Here is a 22,281-nt window from a genome sequence, read left to right on the forward strand (position 1 = left end):
CAGCTCCCTGGAATCTACCTTTAGTTGGTAATCAGCTATTTGGGAGACTCTTCCCAGACTAGACTGCAAGCTCTGTGAGGGCTCTGGCTGTCCCCAGAGCCCAGCACCATGCCTGGCACACAGCAGGTGCTCCATATACCTTGTTGACTGAATAACTGGGTACACCTGCAACGCTTGTGGCCATACCTTATTAAACACCATGTCATGCAGACAGGAGGATGCCATCAGTGTGGTCTTGGTGAAGACGAAGCCTTTGGTGACACCAAACACCAGCACGGACACCATGCTCGCAGCGTACACCCACTGGAACACATGCTGACCGATGTCTGCCAGCACCGCGCCGACCTCACACCTGGTCCTGTTGCCCTGGGGCCCACAGGTCATCTTCGGAGAAAAACAAGAGAAGCACCAAGAATTGATAAATTCCTGCCAGAAGAACAGGAATTTTCTGGATAATCTTTCCAGAGAGAAGAAACTAAGAACAAGGACATGAGTGTTTTGAATGAATCAGGTGGGTACAATCTAATCTGTTCCCTTCTGGGGCCTCTGAGCTTTGCGGGGTTCCTCCTGCTGGCACTCATGACCCCAAGGGGCACCTGACTGTGAGCTCAGCACAGTCAGTGGGAAAAACGAAGCAGAGAAACGAGGTGGGCACCGGGCAGCCATCCCCGAAGCTCACAGCACCTCGGGACACCAGAAGCAATGCTGGGCTGGGAAGATCAGAGAGGCAAATGGGGAATCAGAATTCTACAAGGCTGGAGGAGTAACCCTCAGGCAGAGGATCAGGAACTGACTTCCAGCACGCTGAGCTGTGTGGCAGCAGCCACCAGGCCTTCGGGGTGACTCAGGGGCTTCTCTGTATGACGGGCCAGCTCCACAGTCCCTTCCCTTTCTTTTTCCCAAGGGGTAACTGAGAGGGTGCTAGGGTACTGCCCGGGGATCTTTGGTGGGGAGGAGGGTGCCCAGTGAATACAAGTGGCTCTCAGAGGATTCAAAGAATCTGTGGCTCTGTCCTGCCCAGCGAAAACACACAATTTTGCCAGCACTTATGGGGAGACGGCATCTCCTCACCCTGAGAAATTGGCAGTTTCATTTTTCTCTGGGCTGTGTGCTAAAAGTCAAGACTGCCCTTGGGGAGCAAACAAGTATCTTTCTTCTAAATGCCATTTTGCTGATTACAGTCACAGTGGAAATGTAAACCAGAGGTGGCTAATGGATGAACATCGTTGAAAGCAAAAGTATCTCTGCGGAGTTGAGGGATAGACGGCCCAGCCTGAAGAGGAGACACTCCTGTGCCTTTGATTGTGCCAAGGCACAAGGGCCAAACACATGGTTCAACCACCATGGCTGCATGTCTGGGAGGGTAGGGGTAGGGGCAGGGGCAAACACACAGTGTCCGGGGCACCAGGGGCAAACACATGGTTCAGCCACCATGGCTGCATGCTTAATCAGCCAACAGCAGTGGGACTCCTGGGGAAGCACCAAGCCTGTGAGAAGGCTACACCCTGATCCTAAACCTCAGGCCCTCCAAGGACACAGCTCTTCGTGAGTGAGGGGGCATCTGGGAGAATCTGTCTATTCCGGAGATGGCTCTCTATTTCTGCACAGAGCAGGCCACCCATCAGCCTCTCCCCTTGGGACTAGCTTTGGAAAGCTGTGCCCGGCAGCCTCTCCCCTGCCCCTGTCTCCCCAGTGCCACCTCCCTTTGGTTGTCATAGCAACAGAGCTGTACCAAATGTAATCTTGGAGGATGGGCCAGTGACCCCACAGCACTCCCCAGGGCTCCAGGAAAGCTTTGAGACCATTGGCCAAAAGCTGGGAGAGCTCCCAGCAAGCTCGAGAGAGAGTTAACACATCAGTTCTTCCCAGGAAGGGCCCTGCAGAGAAGGGTCCCCCGTGGCTCTATGGCATTTGCAGAGCCTGAATCTGATGCTTGCCCGTCCTGTTCACGCAGAGACGACTTTGGGGAGCAGAGACATGTGGGACCTTCTGGCACTGGGCAGTGTCCGTAACAAGATGCCAATTTCTCTTTAGGAAGACACAAATCCGTGTTAGGCTTTCCTGGGGGAAACTTACAAGAGAGACTGTGAAACTGACCCAATCTTGCACATGCCTGATTCCAGACAAGCTGGGGCACACATCTTCTTTAGTCAACCCTTTAAAATCTGAAAGTGGTGTCTATACCCTGCTTGTCTTGAAAAACCAAAGGGGATTCCAGGGGCTTGGGTCCTGTGGTGTAAGCATCTGACCTCCACTTCTTGAAAAGGGCAGGGGGATGCATGTGGGCTCATGGCATGGTGGCAGGGACAGTCAGATGCTCTGGCAGCAGTGTTTTACTCCAAGACACAGACTCGGTATCTTCCAATGCCAAAGGGAAACTCACCCGTGAGCCCTTGTCCAACCAGAGACCCAGCCACCAGTTGCTGAAGGCAGAGCTGCCAATCATCAGGAGGAAGAGGAACACAGTGAAGAGAGAAAGGAGGTACCCTGCAAGAGGAGGGGAGAGGCCCAAGGGGCTGCAGACGTGAGCATGTGGCAGGGGCTGACCTTCCTCAGGTCCCTACCCTGATGGGAAATTCAAAACCTGCAGGAAAAGGATCCGCACACCTGGAAACCACCTGCTAGACTGATGTGGCATATCTGAGTGTTGGGGCCCTGAGCCATGGGGACATCTGTTCTACCTGGTTGGAAAATGGGTCCAAACAGTGAACATATTGGAAAAACCACCAATGTGCACTTCAATAACAGTGACTCAGTATTCTTTAAAAACAAGCCAAGGAAGGCCGGGCATGGTGGCTCACGTCTGTATCCCAGCACTTTGGGAAGCTGAGGCAGGTGGATCACCTGAGGTCAGGAGTTCGAGACTAGCCTGGCCAACATGGTGAAACCTTGTCTCTACTAAAAATACAAAAATTAGCCAGGCATGGTGGCGGGCACCTGTAATCCCAGCTACTTGGGAGGCTGAGGCAGGAGAATTGCTTGAACCTGCGAGGCGGAGGTTGGAGGTTGCAGTCAGCCAAGATTGCACCATTGCACTCCAGCCTGGATGACAGAGCAAGACTCCACTTCAAAAAAAAAAAAGGAAAGAAAGAACAAGAAACCAAGGAAAACCTTGTATGGAAGGCTGGCAATGGACTGGCCACTGCTGTACAGAGTGACTGGAGTGCAAGGGTACGGGTCATGCTGCTGCTCACTCCACTCCAATAAAAGAGAGTCTGGCAGCTTTAGTGGAGATGAAGAATGATTCCATTTAAAAGGCTGTATTATCACATGTTAGTTTTTAGGAGGGGAAAAAATAAAAGCATTGATAAATGGCCCACCCATAAAGAGAGTAATTGTTAAAGAAATCATAAAATGTGAACCCAACAGTTTAAGACAGGATTTTTTAAAAATGCAAATTAAATCAAGAAACTCGTTGTTTTATACTGAACCTCCAGAAGCCTTAATGTACGTGTGATATGTTTTCCAGGTCACGGTTCCTTCCTGGGGGGACTCAGTCTGGATGAGCTGGTGCTCAGGAACTGTGGAGACAAACACAAGTGCCACGTCTCTCACCACTGGGGCAGGGGCCCAGCGAGCCAGGCACAGCCCCTCTGTGGACTCCACAGCACAGCTAAGGGGGCTGTGACACATCCTTCCACTCGTCCCATGCTCTCAAATTTCCAACACACTTTTGCTCATTTTGTGCTACCTGGTCCTCAGTACAGCCCTGTGAAGTAAGCTTCTAGTCTCTTGAGAAATATTTATTAAGCACCTACTATATGCTCAGTCCGGGGGATGCAAGGGTTGTCTTGGTCTATTTCTCCTAGAAGCAGCACCCAAGAAGAGACTATGAATATGAGGTTTATTTGGGAGCTAAAGGGAATAAGTCATGTCACCAAGCTGGCAACCACTATGGGCCACTGGGGCTTCATCCCATGTGAAGAAATCTCAGAACCAGTGTAGACACACACTCAGGGCTTTTCCACGTGATGAGAGGGATCTGGGATTTTTCTATACCGATTCCTATTGGCCATAGGGTGAAGGCCACTCCCTGGGTGGGGGTGTTAATTCCTGCACTTCCAGCTTGACATGTAGCTGGCAACTCCTAGAAAGAGCCCCCAGGCAAAGGAATGCAGAGGTGGCATTTGGGAGGCGGCTAGGGGTGCTGAAGTGGTAAGGGCACCCTTGTCATCTGCTACAGAGTAAGCAAGAAAGAGGCAGGTCCTGTGTTCTCAGAGCTCACGCCATGCAGAAGAAAACCAGCGTATACTCCTAGGTTGGCTGCTGCACGGACACCTGATTCCCTCAATGTCTGTCCCACGTTCTTCCATTCCCCAAGGGGAAGGGAAAATGACTGTCAAGTTCTCATGGAAACAAGATTTTGGAGGAAAAGGGATGCTGGACAAAGCAGCTCCCATCAGCCAGTACTGAATGCATGTCTCTTCCGCTCCTCCACAGAGAAGCGTGAAAACGTCAACTCCAAAGCAGAATTATACACCATACTTGGCTTTTATAAACAGAGATAAATAGAGTTAGAAGAGGGGGCACCCCACGTACAGATTCTGTGCACCCTGGCCCAACAGGAAAAGCTTTCACGCCTCAAAGGCACCTTGCTGAATAGAGCCACCATTACACTCGCTGCCTGGGAACCTGGAGCGCCTTTGAAAATGTTCAGCCTGACTTTAGCCTATTGTGTCTCCCTCGAAACTGCAAAATGAGGGAGACGCCTCAGCGTGTGGGCAGAGTCTAATGAACGGCATCCGGAAGCACAAAAGGGACTGGTCACATCACCTCGCAGCCTGCAGGCCAGGGCAGGAGTGCCACTGATGTTCTGTTTGCCTCAGCTGTGCCTTAGAAGACGCTGTGATGCCAGGCAGGTGGGCAGTGTTGTCTTTAACGAGTTCACGAGTCTTCCCTTCCTCCACCTTTCACAGCCCTTGACAACCCAGTTGTTTATCCTTGAGGACTGCGTCTCTCTCCAGCATGAAATTTCACGATTACACTTTCCTTTCCAGAGAGGGGTGAGTGATGAGGAAGTGAGGAACAGAGATTACTCTCTCCACGGGACCCCAAATCCCAGGCAGCCTGGAGGTTTCTCCAAAAATCACAGAAGAGATATCTGGGTACTTCAGCCCTGGAAGCCTCTGAAACTGTAAAACTATGTTGCCTTTCCAAACGTGCATACATTTGTCACAAGCACCATTGAGGATGCCAGATCTCATCGATTCCAAGGCTCACTTCTTTCCCCCACATTGTAACATCTCTGGAATCTGGATGTGCCTTCCATTTGCTAGTATGTCATATCATTTAATTAGCAGAGATTTTTTTTTTCTTTCCAAGTGGTAGGTAAAATGGTGGTAGCCTTAAAAAATGGATAGCATCTTAAATTTGATGAAATGTGCTAAGTTTTTTTGTTTGTTTGTTTTTTCGGCTATGCATTATTGAGAAACAGAACTCTAACTTGGAAAGCCACCTTGCTGTGTATACTTTGAGGACTATTGACCCCAGCCCTCTCTGGGTATACTTTGAGGACTATTGACCTCCAGCATGGGGCAAGGGACAGAGTAGGTGCTCTAGGGATGTGGAGTGAATGAAGGCAGGGTGTCTATGGAGGAGAAGAGGTGGCCTGACCAGCTGGCCCCCACCAGGCTCATCTTCCACATCTCGTCTCCCCACCTTCCTGGAATCACCTCCTGCCCTTAACCTCAAGCCCTCTACCCTCTCCCACCTTCGCACTGCAGTTTCCCCAGAAAACTCCTATACAACCTTGAAGGACCAGTCCAAAGGCTACCCACTCTGTGAAGCCCTCCCTGACGTGTTGGTTTCTCTCACCCAAATTCCCCATTACTCTTACTGGTTTCCCGTAGATACCCATCTGCCTGTGTCCCCGCCAGACCACAAGATCCTGAGAACACGGGGCATCTCTTCTTGCTCTCCCCAGCCCAGCTTAGTACTGGGCACACAGTCAATGCTTAACCTTTATTTGTTGAAAGAATGAATAACCTTATCCCACCTCAATCTCTTCATTGCTTCATAATCCATTCTCAATGCTCCCCATAAAGAGTGGGAAACAGCTCTTGTGTCTGCCTTTGCCTCTGATGAATCCCCGTGCATTACTTTGATCTCTCCAGCTCATAATAACTATTAAGCATCACTGTGTGTCAGGCACTATGCGAATCACTTATGTTCATTTTCTCATTTAATCTTTGCCAGAAATTGTGGTTGGTACTACTTCCTCATTTTATGGATTAGGAAGCTAAGGTTCAGAGTGGCCAAGTATCTTGCTCAAGGTCACAAAACTAGTAAGTGGTGGAACCAAAATTTGGACTTAGACAGTGGAACCCCAAGGCACACAGTACCCTAGACCATCCAATTCTGGCTGCGCAAAATGACATGCGCAGTGTCTACACTGTGTGTATCCCAAACGGTAGATGCCCAATACATCCTTAAGTGTATGTGACCAAGGGGATGAGTGGTAAATACCTTTTGTGTCTACAAATTCTGAGCCTGTTTCGGATTCTTTTCCTTCATCTTTCTCATTTCCTGGAGCCAAAACTAGGGTGAGAAATAAAGAGAGATCTGTGTCCATTCAAGCCAAGGACAATAAGAGGGATGGGATTCTAACCGATTATACCAGCATCTTCCTGTCTCTCAGCGGGGCTCTCCTTGAAGGCTTCCACCATTGCTGCATTGTAAAGGTGTTCAGGATCCTGGAGACAAAATGGAATTCCTTCTGAAAGCTAAGTGACAGGACGTCTTCCAGGCAGGAAATCCCGAGGGATTCCTCCCCAGTTGCTCCCACACCTGCCCAGGTGTGAGTTACCTTGAACTGCAATCCTCGCAGGTTGTGAATCAGTTTTGCATAGTGCCCTCTCTCCTCCATTAGCTCCTTGTGGGTTCCCTTTTCACAAATCTCTCCATCTTCTAATAAAATAACTTCATCACAAGACTCTAAGAACTGCAGAGGTAAGTGATCGACAATGAACTTCTGCCTGGAAAGGAGAGCCCATGCCAAACTCCTCTCCAACCTTAGTTAGCACGGTTGACTTTAGGGGCCAGATCATTCTTTGTTTGAGGGGGCTGTCCTGTGTGTTGTAGGATATTTACCAGCCTCCCTGGCCTCTACCCACTAGATGTCGGTAGCACCCCATCCCAGAGGTGTGACCAGCAATGATGTCTCCGGACATTGCCAAGTGCCTCCTGGGGGCAGGTTGGCCCCTAGCAGAGAACCATTCATCTAGTACCCACAGGTCTCATGAGTCCAAAAAACGCCAGCCTTTGGCTGTCACAGTGAAGCACACTGAATCTTCCTTTGCTACTGCTCCTTAAATGAGCTGCCTTCCTAAGAAATCTGATCATGGCTGCGTGCAGTGGCTCACGCCTGTAATCCCGGCACTTTGGGAGGCTGAGGCCAATGGATCACCTGAGGTCAGGAGTTCGAGACCCACTTGGCCAACATGGTGAAACCTAATCTCTAGTAAAAATACAAAAATTAGCCAGGTGTGGTGGTATGCACCTATAATCCAGCTACTCAGGAGGTTGAGGCAGGAGAATAACTTGAACCTGGCAGGCGGAGGTTGCAGTGAGCCAAGAAGGTGCCACTGCACTCCAGCCTGGGTGACAGAGCAAGACTCCGTCTCAAATAAATAAATAAATAAATAAAAAGAAATCTGATCATGGAGATTTGGGGAAAGTAAAACTGACAGTCACTACAGCCAGGACTTGGTAGCAAGGGGAAATATGATCTTCACGAAGGCCCTTCTCTGTTCTAACATTATAAGCCTCCCTTGTCATCCCCATTTAGCCCAGGAGAAGCAGACCATGGTGTGGTCCCCAGGCAACAGGCCACATTCCCTGGCCTGAGGAATTTATGCCAGCTTTATCTATGAGATAAAAACACAGCTACATTTAATGCTGGCATCCCACATTTTGCCCAAAGCACTTCTGTTTTTTTAATTTGAATTCCCTTCACTTCCATATCATTCGTGAGATCAAAGAGTTCTGCTAAGAGGGTTTTCCTTTCATTTTGGAATGAGACACAGAGCTCTCCCCACCAGGATCAAGGAAGTCCGCTCCTAGAGGCAGGCAAGATGCTGAGACTAAAGATGGTTTGACCGAAAGAAGCCTTTGCAGTATGGGCCAGAGGTCTTCCCTGATACTGCACGGTTCATCAAAGGTCAAATCAACCTCTGCTGCTCTTGATTTCAAGCCTGAAAGAAGTAGCTGTGTTCGGTCATTGTATACTTGATTGGGCGAGTTGGGAGGGTGCCCAAAGGCTGAATGATAACAGTTCTAACAGCTTGGACAGTTCCAGCCCTCATGCCTCCCTCCCACTAACTGCCCAGCTCTCTGTCTTATCGGCTGATATTTCAGATGGGGAAACGGAGACACTATAAGCCTGCTCCAGTCCCATGGCCTTTTCTGCCTGTGCCACAGCACACACTCCAGCTCCAGGAGCTCCCAGGGAAGCCCCCTCTGGCCAGCAAGCCCCCAATTCACTCCAGAGATATGAGGCCAATTTGAGCAGCTTTGTTATGCAAACTGTCACTGAATCTGCCCCTGAGTTGGATTTCAGTGGCTGCTCCCAGCCTCTTTTCACTGGTTTCCTTAGAAAAGCGATCACCCATCCCAACCACTCAGATGCTTGCCTGTGGGCCTGAGAGTAAGAGAAGAGGGGATAGGCTCTGGAAAAGCCCCGGGCCCCAGTTCGGGGGCTCTGAGTTCCATCCTCCCTGACAAGGGACAGCGGGACTAAGATCTTGTGCCACCTGGTGGCTACCTGCCTCTTCCAACTTGCAAAAAGTGAGATAAAATGACAGGGGAAGGTGGAATCTGAGCAGATGGGCCTGGTGTGAAGATGGCTCCTGCCTGAGGTCATACTACAGCTCAGTCAGTTTCAAAGACTGAACCAGGACCGACGTTGTGATTCCCCTCATGAGGACTCCTGGAGGGACAGCTGTGACCCACACCTGTCAGGGATGACGTATCCCCTCCGGATCCCCAGAGCCCTCAGAGGACAGCTCTCCCTGCTGCAGGGTGTCTCCAGGGAGATTCCAGGTGCAGAGGGGGGGCTGCCAGGTTTAGCACCTGGACTTGGCCAGAGCCCATTCTCAGTCACCTCATGGGGGTCTTGAAATCCAACCTTGTCCTCCATCCGAACTCAGAAGAAGAACTAGGCCAGAAAAAGAACTAGGAGCTCTTGTCCACACCAGCCCAGTGTGATGCTTCCTGGAGGTGCTCAGGCCCACGCAGAGGAAATCCAGACAATCCCCATGTGCAAAATTCGGATGCCTGGAGCTTATTCCGGGGCCAGAACTCTAGCCCCGGGCAAAGGTCGGCTCGGGCTAGGGGTAGCATCACAGCAATGGGAAAGCCTGGTTTTATAGGGTCTTCGAGGAACCCCCTCTTTAGGCTGGTCCTCTGGCCACTACTGGAGGGTTCTAAAATGCTGGCTGCAGCATCCTATAGCCATGGCAACCTTATTTGCCCCTCCCTCTCCACCCCAGCTTGACTTACCCTTGCAAAGACCTGCTTCCTGTCTCCAGACCAGGCCCTTATGTAACATGTTCTCTGCAGGTAGCAGGAGAGTAAAGAAGATGGGACTCTTGCTCTCCTGCCCCAATAGGCCTTTCAACATAAGTCAATCCCGAGGAATCTCTCATCAGGCAAGGAGACACACACGTGCACGCATGAACACACACGTGCACACACATGCAGTGCCCCCCTTCTCTCGCACATCTCTGGGGATTCCCTTCAAAGAGGAGAGAGGGAGATGGTCTGGAAGCAGGGAAACCTGGCCTGGGAGGAGGAGGTTCTTGGATTCCCACCAGGCATTCAGGACCCCTTATGTGGGACCAATGCAGTGAGGACTGTTCCCACCCTGCCAAATTCTCAAATTCACTCAGGTCAAGCCCAGTCACTTTCTTCAGTGAGATTCATGCTCCTTAGCCTGCGACAGTGGCCCTGAGCAGAGAGAGCTTCCCCAAAGCCTCAGCCTTAGTCCCAAAGTCCTGGTTTCCAGCCTCTTTCCCCTGGGGTGTGATGCCTGGGGCATCTGGGCCCCTCATCTAAGAGGTCTGCCACCCCCTGACACCCCCAGTCAAGGTGTCCCTGGCCTCAGGCTTGCCCAGAATTGCTGGATTAAGGGTGGGGCCGTCATTGCTTTCCCTGGCTCCCAGAACTGGGGGAAGGGTGCCCCAGTCCACCCACAGGCAGGACTCAATTGCCTCTAGAGAATCTACCCTCTGGGGCAGGAAAGGTCTTGACCCCACTGAGGCCATGCACAGAGTGGAACAGGTGGACCTCCTGGGACCCAGGAAGGCTGGGGAATCATGAGTGTCTCTTGCATCCCTGGCTCCCTCCCCACATTCCCAGCTGAAGACAGGCAGATATAGGCAGAATAGGAGGCTCTGTGAGCCTCAGACACCAGCCACACCCATCCCGTGACCTCCTGGATCCTGCATGTCCCGTCACCTGTAGCTGGTGGGTCACCAGGACAACTGTCTTCCCCCTGAGCGTCTTCTTAATGCACTCCTCAAAGACGTGCTTCCCCACATGGGCGTCCACGGCCGACAGGGGGTCGTCCAGCAGGTAGAGTTGACGGTCAGAGTAGACGGCGCGGGCCAGGCTAATCCTCTGCCTCTGCCCCCCGGAGAGGTTGAGGCCCCGCTCCCCAATCTGTGGACAGGGACAATGCTACTGCCTATTGTCAGGCCACCCTGAAGTTCTTGGGCAGTAGAAGCTTCCTGGAGCTTTTCAGGACTCAGGGAAAAGATGTACACACTGATCCTCACCTCGTCCAAGTTCCTCCGCCCCTTACGGGGCCCCCAGTCACACGAGACTCTGTGGTGAGTGGAAGTGCTCCACTTGTCTACCTCTCCAGGAAGCCTGGTGAAGCCTGGTGGGCAGCGGCGACTAGGACAAAGCTCTTTCCCATGAGGAGTGAGGGGTGCCCGTCTCACAAGACCCCAGCCCAATGCAGATCCCACAGGGAGGGGCTACGTCATTATTACCACCAAAGGGAATTGCGTGAGCAGAGAGCTGGGGAGAATGCAGCAGTGAACCAGAGGGAAACGCGGTTGGGTGCAGATGGAAAAGGGAGTTCCCTATTTTATTTACTTGGAGAGCAACTATCCCATCCCTAGGCAACTCTACGCACTGTGGAGAGATAAGCCTTGACTTCCTAGTTCATCATCACTACCCTAAGGCCTGGCACCATGCTGGGCACAGAATAGGTGCTCAGCAAATATTTACGGAAAGGATGATTGCTTACTGTAGGTGATTCTATCCAATGGAACCCAAAGTGAACCCCACGTGTTCAGCCAGGCATTGAGCTAGGCACGGGGTGGGACACACAAGCTGGACAAGAGAAGTCCCCTCTCCCTGGGGAGCTCCACAGTGGGCAGGTTAGTTTATGTACATAATAGCAGCAGCAAGCAGAATTTCACAAGTGCCTGCTGAGAAGCATCAACAGAGTTCTTTGGAGCAAATTATTCAGGTGGTAGGACTTGGGAAAGCCTTCCTTAAGGAGGTAGATCTGGGGTTGAAACTCAAAGGGTAGTGATGCCACAGGAGCAGAGACTTAGAGGCTAGGGGGTGAGTGGACACTTTGGCAGGCAGGTAGGAGCTCGGCCTGGAAGGGTGAACCAGGGCTGCAGTGTGGGAGGTCTCAGATGCAGGCCAGGAAGGCTTCACGGCCATTTCCTTGGGGAGGCAGACTGAGGGCACCAATAGAGAAAGACACCCCAAACTGGCCTTTCCTCAGAAAGCCTTAGCCTTCTGGTCTCCTCTGGGGCTCCTGGGCAAGGTGAGGAAGATTGTGCAGAGGGCATAAGAAGGGTGTGTACCCGAGATGGCAAGGTGACTCCCTGGGTCTCTTGGGGTGGCAGGCTCAGCCCAGGATGGAGCTAGCACTTTGGACAAGCACCCCAGGGGGCAATGTTTAGAGGTGACCCCCATACTCCTGCCCTGGGCAGAGCCAGTGAGGCAAGAAGGGGCCCTGGTTTGGAGGACAGAGCTGGCCCTCGGGATGAGGAAGCAGTTTTCACCAGAAACCCTTCCTGAGATGACAGGCAGATTGGGAGTAGCCCCAAGAAGTGACTACACTGTGCCAAACACCAGTAAGCTTGGTGTCATGTCCACTGTGACATCCAGCAAGTATAGATCCAGAGGGAGAATTCAGAACGGGTGGAACCTGAGCTTTGCCCACACGTTCTTGGGGCATCTGGATGTGGAACCGGGGCTTGCTGGCCTCAGCCCTTTGGACCTGAGCAAATGTACTGTGTGCAGCAACAGTGGGCTTGCGCTCCCAGCCCTGCTCACCTCAGTCAGGTCTCCATAGGGGAGGTTGCTCAGGTCCTTCTGCAGGCCACAGACGCGGACTGTGTGCTGATACCTGTTGGTGCAAAGCTCAGAAGTAGCTGGGTGAGAAAGACCACAAGCACCGCTGCCCTGGGCTGTTTCCACAGGCACTGCTGGTGTCGCTGGGACAAGGCCAGGGGTGGCGAGTGCTACATCCAAGGCTCCCTGACCAGTCGCTCTGCCTTCAATGACCCAAGGGTGGCGTCCCATTGACCACTGGCCCCTCCCCTGACCTGATGCAGAGTTGATTCAGGAATGGCTCCTCCCCTGGCAGGGTTCTTGCTAGACAGGGAAGAAGACAACAGTGAACAGGAAAGCACTGCAGGGAACACTGAGGGCGCCACCTGCTGGACGCTTGTGGGAGTCAGAGGAGGGGGTCACCCATAGGGGCTGCAGTCACTGGGGACCGCCTCCTGGGGGCCGCAGGGCTGAAGCAGGACCTTGTGTGGAAGAGAGGGTGTGTGTGAAGGAGGCTAACAGCAGGGGGCTGGGTGGTCACAGATGACGACCTTGACATTTGCCCAGCCCCTTCACAAAGCTACTCCATCCACCCCTCACTGCTACTCGGTTGGAGAAAACAGTTTTCTCCCCTGCGACAACTCAGGACACTGAACCGAAGGGAATGGCACCTGAGGTGAGGGGGTGGAATGGGAGAGAGAGTGGGACTCCTGCTCTTTGGGCCTCTTGGCCTCTCCATTGTGCCCCCTCAGCGTCACCCTCTGCCTAGCCCTGCAGCCCAGGCTTTGGGGAGTTTGACAGCTGAGGCCCTAGCCAGCTCTGCAGCAGCCAAGTCGCCAGGACTAGCACCCTGTCCTGCAAAAAGCAGCAAAGCTGTGGGGTTGGCCCCACAGTGGTCCCCAGGGGCATGACCCCGCTCTGCCCCAGGGGAGGCCTTTGGGGACTTTTGGCACCGAGGAACCTAAGACCATCAGTGGTCACTGGGACGTCGTCCCCATGCTACGACAGATGCCCACACCCTCCTCCCTACGTTTTCTCTGCAACTCAGCCTCACTCAGACAGCCCCACCATAAGCAGAACCTTCCCCAGGCATCCCAGAGCCCCCGCACAGCGCCTTGGGGACCCAACTCCTGCTCGGGATGCCTGTAGTGCCTGGCTCAGGTGTGTGCTCCCTCCCAGCAGCTGCTGAGCAGCACCACTGGGCCTTTAGGTTTAGGTTTCTGTCCTGCTCGGCGGGTTGCCTGCCTCCACAACGGCTGATTGGTTGGTGGATGACAGATTGACTGATTGATATCATTGGCCTTATCATCATCAGGACCCTCTTTCCTTCAGTGAGTGACAATGGGCAGGTCTCACAACTCAGACATCGAAAGACAAACCTTCCCAATAAAGAGGCAAGAAAGAGAGCAGATGGGCGTGAGCAGCTGCCCTTCCGGTTGCACACAGGCCCCAAAATAGAACCTGGGCACGGCCCGAGCATCGTGCCCACACACAAACTTTAGGGTTGGTGTACACAGCAGTTATGATGAGGGGCCTTGGAATCAGAGAATGGGTTTGACTCCAGCTGGGCGACCTTGGACAAGTGACCGAACCTCCCTGATCCTCACTCTCTGCTCTATAAAATTGTGCAAACAAGAAGCTCTCATTGGGTTGTTGTGAGAATGGAGCAGAAAAACATGTGAAGCCATTAGCACAGTGTCTGCTGCATGGCAAATTCTCCATCAGTGGAGGCCATAATTGCTGTTACTACATTTGCCAATCTGCGACTACAAGACTCAGACTGAGCAGCACATCTTCCTCCCCTCAGCACCTCCCACCTTCAATTGCCTCCCACCCTCCTGCTTCCTATGGCCCTGAGAGTCACAGTTTCTGCCCTAGGAGCAAAATCTCTGCTAAATATGCCACATATGAAGGATGCTAGACCCATCTTTCAAAGCCCAATTCAAGTGCCATCAAGTGCCTGATCCACCATCCTCTCGTGATCTCTGCTGCCTTGGAACAATCCGAGCACAGTCTCCCGCCACCTGGCTCATTCCTCCCTGATGCACTGTCATTTCTGTGCATTTCTTATAGCCCCTTCCAGGCTTGAGCATCTTAAGGGCAAAGATACACCTGAGCCATCTCTGTCCCCATGTGCCCTGCATGCTGAAGGCATTTGGCACATATTTGTCCTCTGAACGTCATTTTGATGAATAAGGCAACCCTCTGTCCAGTCCGCTTCCACAGACAGAGAAGGTGTTCCAGGTGGGTGGCACAGGCCAAGAGATGCTGAGCAGAGTAATTTGGCTGCACTGATCACTGACTCCTGCACTGATCACCTTCCTGCCACACCTGAGCCTCCTGGCCACAGGACGGCATGGCCAGGGAAGAGGAGGTGAATTGACAAGCCTCTTGATGAGAATATATATGCTGGCCATGCCAGCCAGCAGGGACAGGGTTGGTGGGTAAGATGAGAAAGGCCAAACTACCGCTGCAGAGCTGACAGCCAGATTCCTAAAGCCAACTCTAATTCTCTTAATTCAGCATTGTGATGCCTGGGAAGGTTTCTGAGTGACCCAGCTGTCAGGCAGCTCCAGCTCCAGACAACTGATGTTGATCTGGAGCTCAAGGTCTAAGTCCAAGACTCAACTCTGACATTTAATAGCATTTAATACCTTGGGAGGGTCAACTCGCCTCTCTGGGCCTTTTTCTTTATCTGTAAAATGGGGATATAATGCCATGATCTCCCTAAATGGGTGGTTATGGGACTCAAATGAGAGAATGTACGTGGCAATACACCAAGCTAAGCAAAGAACCATAGGAACCCATTACTTTCCAGAGCTTGAAGATGATGGTCCAATCAATGGTGAATTGGATAAAGAAAATGTGGTATACACACACCATGGAATACCATGCGGCCATAAAAAAGAACAAAATCACGTAGCAACATGAGGCAGCTGGACTTCATTATCTTAAGTAAATTCACACAGAAACAGAAAACCAAATATCACATGTTCTCATTTATAAGTGGGAGCTAAACCTCAGGTATGCACAGACATAAAGATGGCAACAAGAGGTGGGGGGATTCCAAAAGGAGGGAGGGTGAGAGGGCACAGGGATGAACAGCTTCCTATTGGGTACTATGTCCACTAGAGAGTGAACAGGATCAGTAGAAACCCAAACCTCAGCATCACACAATATACCCCTGTAACAAAGCTGCACCCCCTGAATCTAAAATTAAAATTTAGAAGAAATCGAACATTTCAGAAGTAGGGAGAGAATAACCATAGAAATGTCCAAGGTGATCACGGTATTAATGAGTTATGAAATGTTCTTAGAGAAAATATTTCTCCCCAAATTGCTGTCTGTTCATTACATACTATAGTTATTACAAATACATACCCATAATTTTCCTGTTGAAAACATTTACAATATACTCTTTTAGTACTTTTGAAACATGCAATACGTTAAAATTTATCATTGTCACTATTCTGTGCAATAGATCACTAATGACTATTTCTTCTGTCTAATTAAAACTTTGTACCCTTTGGTCAACATCTCTCCTTTCCCCTCACTCCCCTCTCCCCCAGCATCATATATCAAAACACAAAAGTGTACCCCATAGATAGATGTAATTATGTCCATTTAAAAAATAAAATAATATTAAAAAGTTGATGGCTCAAAGTAAATCGAGTAATTATAAGTTGAGCTTTGTTTTTGTGTAGTTAGATCATTCTGAGGACACTAACAGCGATAATATATCCTGATAGCTCTGATGTCAATGAATAATGTCAGGGCTGACTCATTACATACTTGCTCATGATTTCAAGCAGTTTTGGGTACTCAGCCTAAAGCAAAATTGCTGGATTCATTTTTCGCTAGTCAGACCACATATGCCCTGTTGCAGAGAACCTCGGAACATATGTTCCTCTGCCCTGGGAATGAAGTACCGATTCTATCCTCTTCCCAGTGTGCAGTCACAGGTCTGCCTCTCCTTAACGCTTGGCTCCGGAAGAGGAAAACCAGTGCCTGTGTGGATCTGATGAATGTTTAATGGGAATTCATTAAACTCAGAATCCACTTAGCAGTCATTACCAACAGCATCAGCATCTGTAGGAGAGTGTGTACCAAACACAAATGTGCCTCCTGCTTTAAAAGTTAATATTACCTTTGGTGATCATACTTTTCTCCAAAGAGTATGTTTTCTCTCACATTTCCATGAAAGATCCACGCCTGCTGTGAAACGTAGGCCAAAGTTCCATTGACCGCCACCACCCCTTTCTGCAGCTGCATCTGGAACAACAAAACCAGTGAAGCTTCAGGAGCCAAGCCTTGAAGACATTTCCTCGAGTGCCCGTTGCACCCTGCCACCCACCTATTCCACAAGTATTGGTTACAAAGGTGCAAAAGCATCGACAGGATGTCTTGTCCATGCACCAGAAAGCCCAACCATGCAGATGGAGAATCTCAGAGTCAGACACCTGCACAGGGCCAGGCAGGGAATGTTTGAAAAGAGTCAGTGGTAAGCTCTGCTGCAAATGGGAGAGCTTGGACTCCAGGGCTGCTCCCAGTGCACATGGCACCTGGCCCCAACTACAACAGGGTGTTCTCTCAACAGACTCTTCACAAGAGGCTCCCCTTCCTCCAGGTGCACTGGCTGGACCCAACCCTGCTCAGCCAGGCCCTGGGAGCAGGGCACCGCCTGCATGGCTGTGGGTGCTAGCCTTCGCACACCCCATCTTCGGGAAGCAGCCTTGACTCAGTTGCATCGTTGGTGCCATGAAAGGATGCAGGCCTGATGGGGCAGGATTTTCTAATTTGTCAAGAGGAGTCAAAGATCCAGTTTTCCATGAAATCTTTGGACTTTTAAAGCATTCGGCAATCCAATTAAAACTATGCATGGGCTCCAGTTTGTGACCCTGAGTACATACGCTCATTTAAGATGACCCCTCATGGGGGCAACCAATACACAACGGTAGACAGTGGGGATGCAATGTTCAAAGCTATCAACAGAAGGGACATGTGGGGCAGGCCACAGTGCTCAGGGCTGATGCTCATGGGGCAGTGGCAGTGGGTCCAGGGGCAGAGGAGGAGAGTCACCAAGGCAGCCAAAGGATGTGATGCCATTTCACCTCAGGAGTTGTGCAATGGACAGAGAATTCAATTTGGAGAAGAGACTATGATGACAATAACAATAATAATCATAGTATTTTTAATGTGTAGGGTATATTCCGTGCACTGAGTTAAGAGTATGTTCAATGTTTATTGGCCTTGCAAATTATCCTATAGTCAACTATTGCTTACATAATCTCATTCGATCCTCACCACAACTCTCCTTAGCCCCATTTTACAGACAAGGAAACCAAGAGGTTTTATGAGGCTCAGAGAGGTTAAGTTACCTGCCCAAGGCTAAGCAGTGAGCATGTGGCAGAAACAGCTGGGGAAGCCAGGCTATCCAGAGTGCCCCCCTGCCTCCCCAGTGACCACAGCAAGGGGCCTGATCCCACCACTGTTGCGTGGGAGATAGATGCAATGTTATCTCAAAATTTCCGAAGGATAAAAATTAAAAGGAGGCAAATTTCACTCCAGTATACATCAAAATTCTCCAAAAAGGGAACTGGCTGTGACATGTTGAGTTTCCCATCACTGGAGCTATCCGAGCAGAAGTTGGGTCATCTCTTATGCAGTAGGATGCTATTAAGAGTATTCACATGATTATGTGGGGAATTGAGCTGAGTCACCTCTATGGCTCCCGCTGACTCATCATGGAGGCACACACTCTAAGAGCGTGGGTGACCTCAGGAACTCATCTGATTCAGCCCCCACCTCCGCCTGCAGGCAGGGAAGGAGTTGTCATTCTTTCTACAGATGAGTCAACTGAGGCCAAAAGAAGTCACTCATATTAAAACTCATAAGACACATCCCACCACCACCCTCTTCTGGAATCTCCACTTCTTCAGAAGTACCCTGACCTCTTCCTGAAAGAGGCAATCCCAGCTTCACAAACTTCCCTTTAGCAACAGCAGAGTGGGGAGAAAGAGGACTTAGCATTTTTTTTCCCACAAAGCTTATTCATGTGGGATGCGACGTAGAAACCATGGTGACATAAAGGTTTGTAAAAACTACAAATGGCTTGGCCATTTTCCCTGGGGTCACCCAACTAGAAGGAGCAGAGAAGGGACAAGGACCCAAGTCCCCTCCCTCTTCCTACCCCAAGGTTTGCAGAGAAGCTGGGGGCACGAGCTGCTTTAGTTCAGGCATAAAATACATCTATAGTCACTGTGAGCTCCTGACTCTAAAGTCCTTCCACACCAAGCTGCCTTGCTGGCATTTCTAAATCAGGGCAGCCCAAGTCATGGAGAAAACCATGGGTTTAAGGACCCGTCTTTTCTTTGACCAAGATGGAGCTTTAGGCAAAGAGGCAATCACCATTCAGTAGACCTCCTCAATGGCAAACTTAAGAGTTTGTGAAAAACTCAGCCTCATCTGGCCCAGGGGCCTGGAGCTGCTGAGTGCACTAACCTCCCAGAAATGATGGTGAACCACATGCACAGTGTCCAGTGCAACCGAGGCCATCTGCTAGGTCCACTGTTCTCATGGCACCACACCTGACCAGAAGGGAGCCACTTCATTGTCATGTTAATGTTCCATCCTCACAGCACTCATCACACAGCTTACCTGTCCTAGCAGAGCTGCAAGGAGGGAGCTCTTTCCACTTCCCACATTCCCACATATTCCCAAGATCTTCCCCTGCCAGAGAAAGAGAGATAGGACACAGTCACTCTCTCTCACTTCTTAGAGGGTCTGGCCCAAAGGTACTGCTCTCAAACTATGCTGGTCAGGCCAGGCGGAGAACAATGGGTCACTGCTGGCTTGGGGCATGGCAGCTGCAGCCACACCACCCTAGCCCCGCATATACATAGCCTGGGAGGATGCAGGAATGTAAGTCTTAATTAACTGCTTTCCCTTGTGTGGCATAACCAAGCACCCAGAGGGCTTCTAGAAATCATGTAAGATCACTGGTGTGAAACAGCCTTGTGCTGGTCTGGGAGCCACAGGCCTTGAACATGAAGGCTATTCTGTGCTCAGACTCCAGAAAAGCAAATCTAATGGGATGCAAAAGGCTGTACAACCCAGGGGGACTAGGGTACCTTTTGAAGTATGAAGATCTAGGGGCTTTTCAAAAATCTTTTTTTAATGGAATCCTCCACCATAACAACTCAATCTGGAACTACTGAGAAGTTACACTATTCTAACATTCTACAGCTCTAGATTTATTAATTCAACCAACAAATCATTATTAGAGCCTGCTATGTGCCAAGCACTGTTCCAACCACCAGCAAGAACAGCAATGAACACAACAGGCAATGGCCTGCGTCTGCCCTCATGAAACTTACCTTGTAGTCAGGGGGAGATGGACAGGAAGCAAGACAAATTCAATGTGGGGCAGGCACATATTTGCTTGCCATGGAGAAAAATAAAGCAGGAAAGAGACAGAGAGTGGGCTGGAGGCTCGGGGATACAAGGAAAGCCTTACTGGAAAGGTAGATGTCTTAGCTTGAGTTTTCCCAGAAACACATCTTGAATCAAGGATTTGAATGAAAGTCACACTGTCATTTGGAAGGTGCAGGAAATTCCAGCAGCGAAGAGGAGAAGTGATACAGGAAAGGGAAGGTGGCCCATCAAGGGCAGCCTATTGGGTCAGCTCCCTAACAGAATATCCTACACAGAAGGCAAACGGAACTCAACCCTGCAGGAAAACTGGAGGAAACTCTGGGGAACTGACTATAGCTTTGTCCCACCCAATGGCAGAGGAGGTGGGGTATTGATGCCCCAGCAGTCATTGTTTGAGGGCTGCTCTCTACTCTGTGAAGGTCTTTATAGAGGTGTGCAGAGCCCTTGGGCACAGATGTGGATAAGGCAGTTGGAAGATGGCCAGGAAACACTTAGAGGTCCAGGGCACATGGGCAGGGACAGCATCTGCCACAGGTGACAGTTGGGTAAGACCTGAAGGAGGTGAGAAAGGGTGCCATAGGGTATCTGGGGAGAATCACTGCAGGCAAACAGCCCACGTGGAGACTGATGTGGAAGCATGCCCACTCTTGTGTTCAAGCAGATATTGCAATACTGCACTTGCAGCATCCGAGAACATTCTCATGTAGGCCTGCTCCCTGCAATCCCCTTAGGGCAAACATGCCCAACATGGGGCCAAATATGGCTTTTTTCCCACCCCAAGCTAGACCAGAAAGGCACATCCCCTGTCTGCCACTCTCAGCACATGAGAGTTGCTGCCTGTCATCAATAACTCCTTAAACAAGGTCTTTGTTGAATCCCAGGCACCTTGGGATAAAATAGTGATCCACACAGATGCCTCCCTGCCCTTGCAGAGCCCACATGGATATAAATCTGGTTGGCTGAGTGCAATTGAGCTCAGATTTCAGTTAAGTCCCACTGAGTGCCACCTACTTTGCCTTCTCGCCACTCTCCCCATGGAGCACCTGACTTCCCCCACCCTGCCTTCCCATTTGCCTCCAAGAGGCCTCCGTGAACTTCCCGTGTTCTAAGGACTTCCTGGCCACGCAGTGGCTTCGCTAATGTGCTATTCCATATGCCGATGACTCTGGAATTCCTGCGTCATGAAATGAAGCTGGATCTATTTAGTTTTCCTAAAAGGACTTCGAGGAACTGGGGCATTAAAGAGACCGCAGATGTGATGCAGCCTCACCAGGTATTTGGTTGCCCTCTGAGTCCTGTCCACTTCTTGGGGCCAAGTAAGAAGCCTTCTAGATTCATCCTTGTCTTTAGCAGAAAATCCATGAGGCCTGTATCCTCTGATGATTCTCCCAACAAACATTGCTGGCCACCTTCAAGCCAGGGGCTGGGCTTGGGGATAAGCACATAACTGTGAACAAAAAACCCTGACCCCATGGAGGATCCAGTCTGATGGAATTGAGGAGGAGCTAAACTTGGAAAAACTTGGATGTCCTGAATGTAGAACAGTTGAAGGCAGCACTTAAGCTGGGCATAATTGTTAAAGAAAAAGGCAACAATCATACTTAACATCAGCTGAGACTTACTATGGGCTTAGCATTTTTATGTGGTATCTGAGTTCCCCCTGCCACCTTGTGAAATGGGTACTTCTATGAAAGGCATGGTGCAGGTAAAGAAACAGAGGCTCAGGGAGCTTCAGCAAGATGTCCAAAGTCAAGCAGCTAAGAAGTGGCTGTGCCTGGAACTGCGGTCCCCCAGGCTCCAGAGGCAACACTGCATTGCCCCCACTGTATCTTCAATTTATTCCACAAAACACTGACCGCATCTTGAGGCAGCAATTCCAGAGTCACTGACATACGGAATAGCACATTAGCAAAGCCATTGCGTGGCCAGAAAGCAGCGTCCTTAGAACACGGAAAGTTCACGGAGGCCTCTTAGAGGCAAATGGGAAGGCAGGGTGGGGGAAGTCAGGTGCTCCACGGGGAGAGTGGCGAGAAGGCAAATAGGTGGCACTCAGTGGGACTTCGCTGAAATCTGAGCTCAGTTGCACTCAGCCAACCAAATATTGTTTCCGATGAATCCGTGGCAGACAGCCTTGTTAGCTACAAGAGGTACCATTCTCACACCAGCTATTGAGGTTGACATTGCATAATAAATGAGAACCTCTGGCACAGGGAAAGAGTGAGTCAACAGGATGAGAGATTAAAATACTAGGCACAAGATTAATGTTGAGGCCTCTGCAGCAAAATCAACACTGTCACCCTGGGAGTGTGCTGCTGAGTTCCCAGAGCAAGAAAGAGATGCATGCAGGAGATGCAGGAGGAGGCCAAACATTCCCTAAATCCACAGCGTTGCCTGAAATCTCCATCCCCCAATCTTGAGGGCAGAGAACAACAAACAGACTCTGGCTGGCTTGGCTGGTTTAGCCCTTAGCTGGGTTGCTTGTTATCTCAGTTTGCTTTTTACAAGAGGAGTATTTCCTGGTGGTTAAGAGCCCAGACTCTGAGGCCA

The 22,281-nt window shown here is 50.5% G+C and overlaps 1 protein-coding gene across 1 annotated transcript in view; it reads right to left on the bottom strand.

Moving 5' to 3' along the window:
* Positions 1–22,281, bottom strand: part of ABCC12 (ATP binding cassette subfamily C member 12) — a 62,650-nt gene that overhangs the window by 21,495 nt on the left and 18,874 nt on the right. The window contains exons 10-19 of the mRNA XM_025370895.1: positions 18,958–19,029; positions 16,448–16,572; positions 12,304–12,376; positions 10,456–10,659; positions 6,806–6,940; positions 6,608–6,692; positions 6,466–6,537; positions 3,432–3,521; positions 2,384–2,487; positions 187–384 (exon numbers count right to left, since the gene is read on the bottom strand). Of these exons, the coding sequence (XP_025226680.1) occupies positions 187–384; positions 2,384–2,487; positions 3,432–3,521; positions 6,466–6,537; positions 6,608–6,692; positions 6,806–6,940; positions 10,456–10,659; positions 12,304–12,376; positions 16,448–16,572; positions 18,958–19,029 (1,158 nt within the window). The remainder of the gene's footprint in view (positions 1–186; positions 385–2,383; positions 2,488–3,431; positions 3,522–6,465; positions 6,538–6,607; positions 6,693–6,805; positions 6,941–10,455; positions 10,660–12,303; positions 12,377–16,447; positions 16,573–18,957; positions 19,030–22,281) is intronic.

The sequence above is a fragment of the Theropithecus gelada genome, chromosome 20 (genome assembly GCF_003255815.1).
Source record: "Theropithecus gelada isolate Dixy chromosome 20, Tgel_1.0, whole genome shotgun sequence".
Lineage (NCBI taxonomy): Eukaryota > Metazoa > Chordata > Mammalia > Primates > Cercopithecidae > Theropithecus > Theropithecus gelada.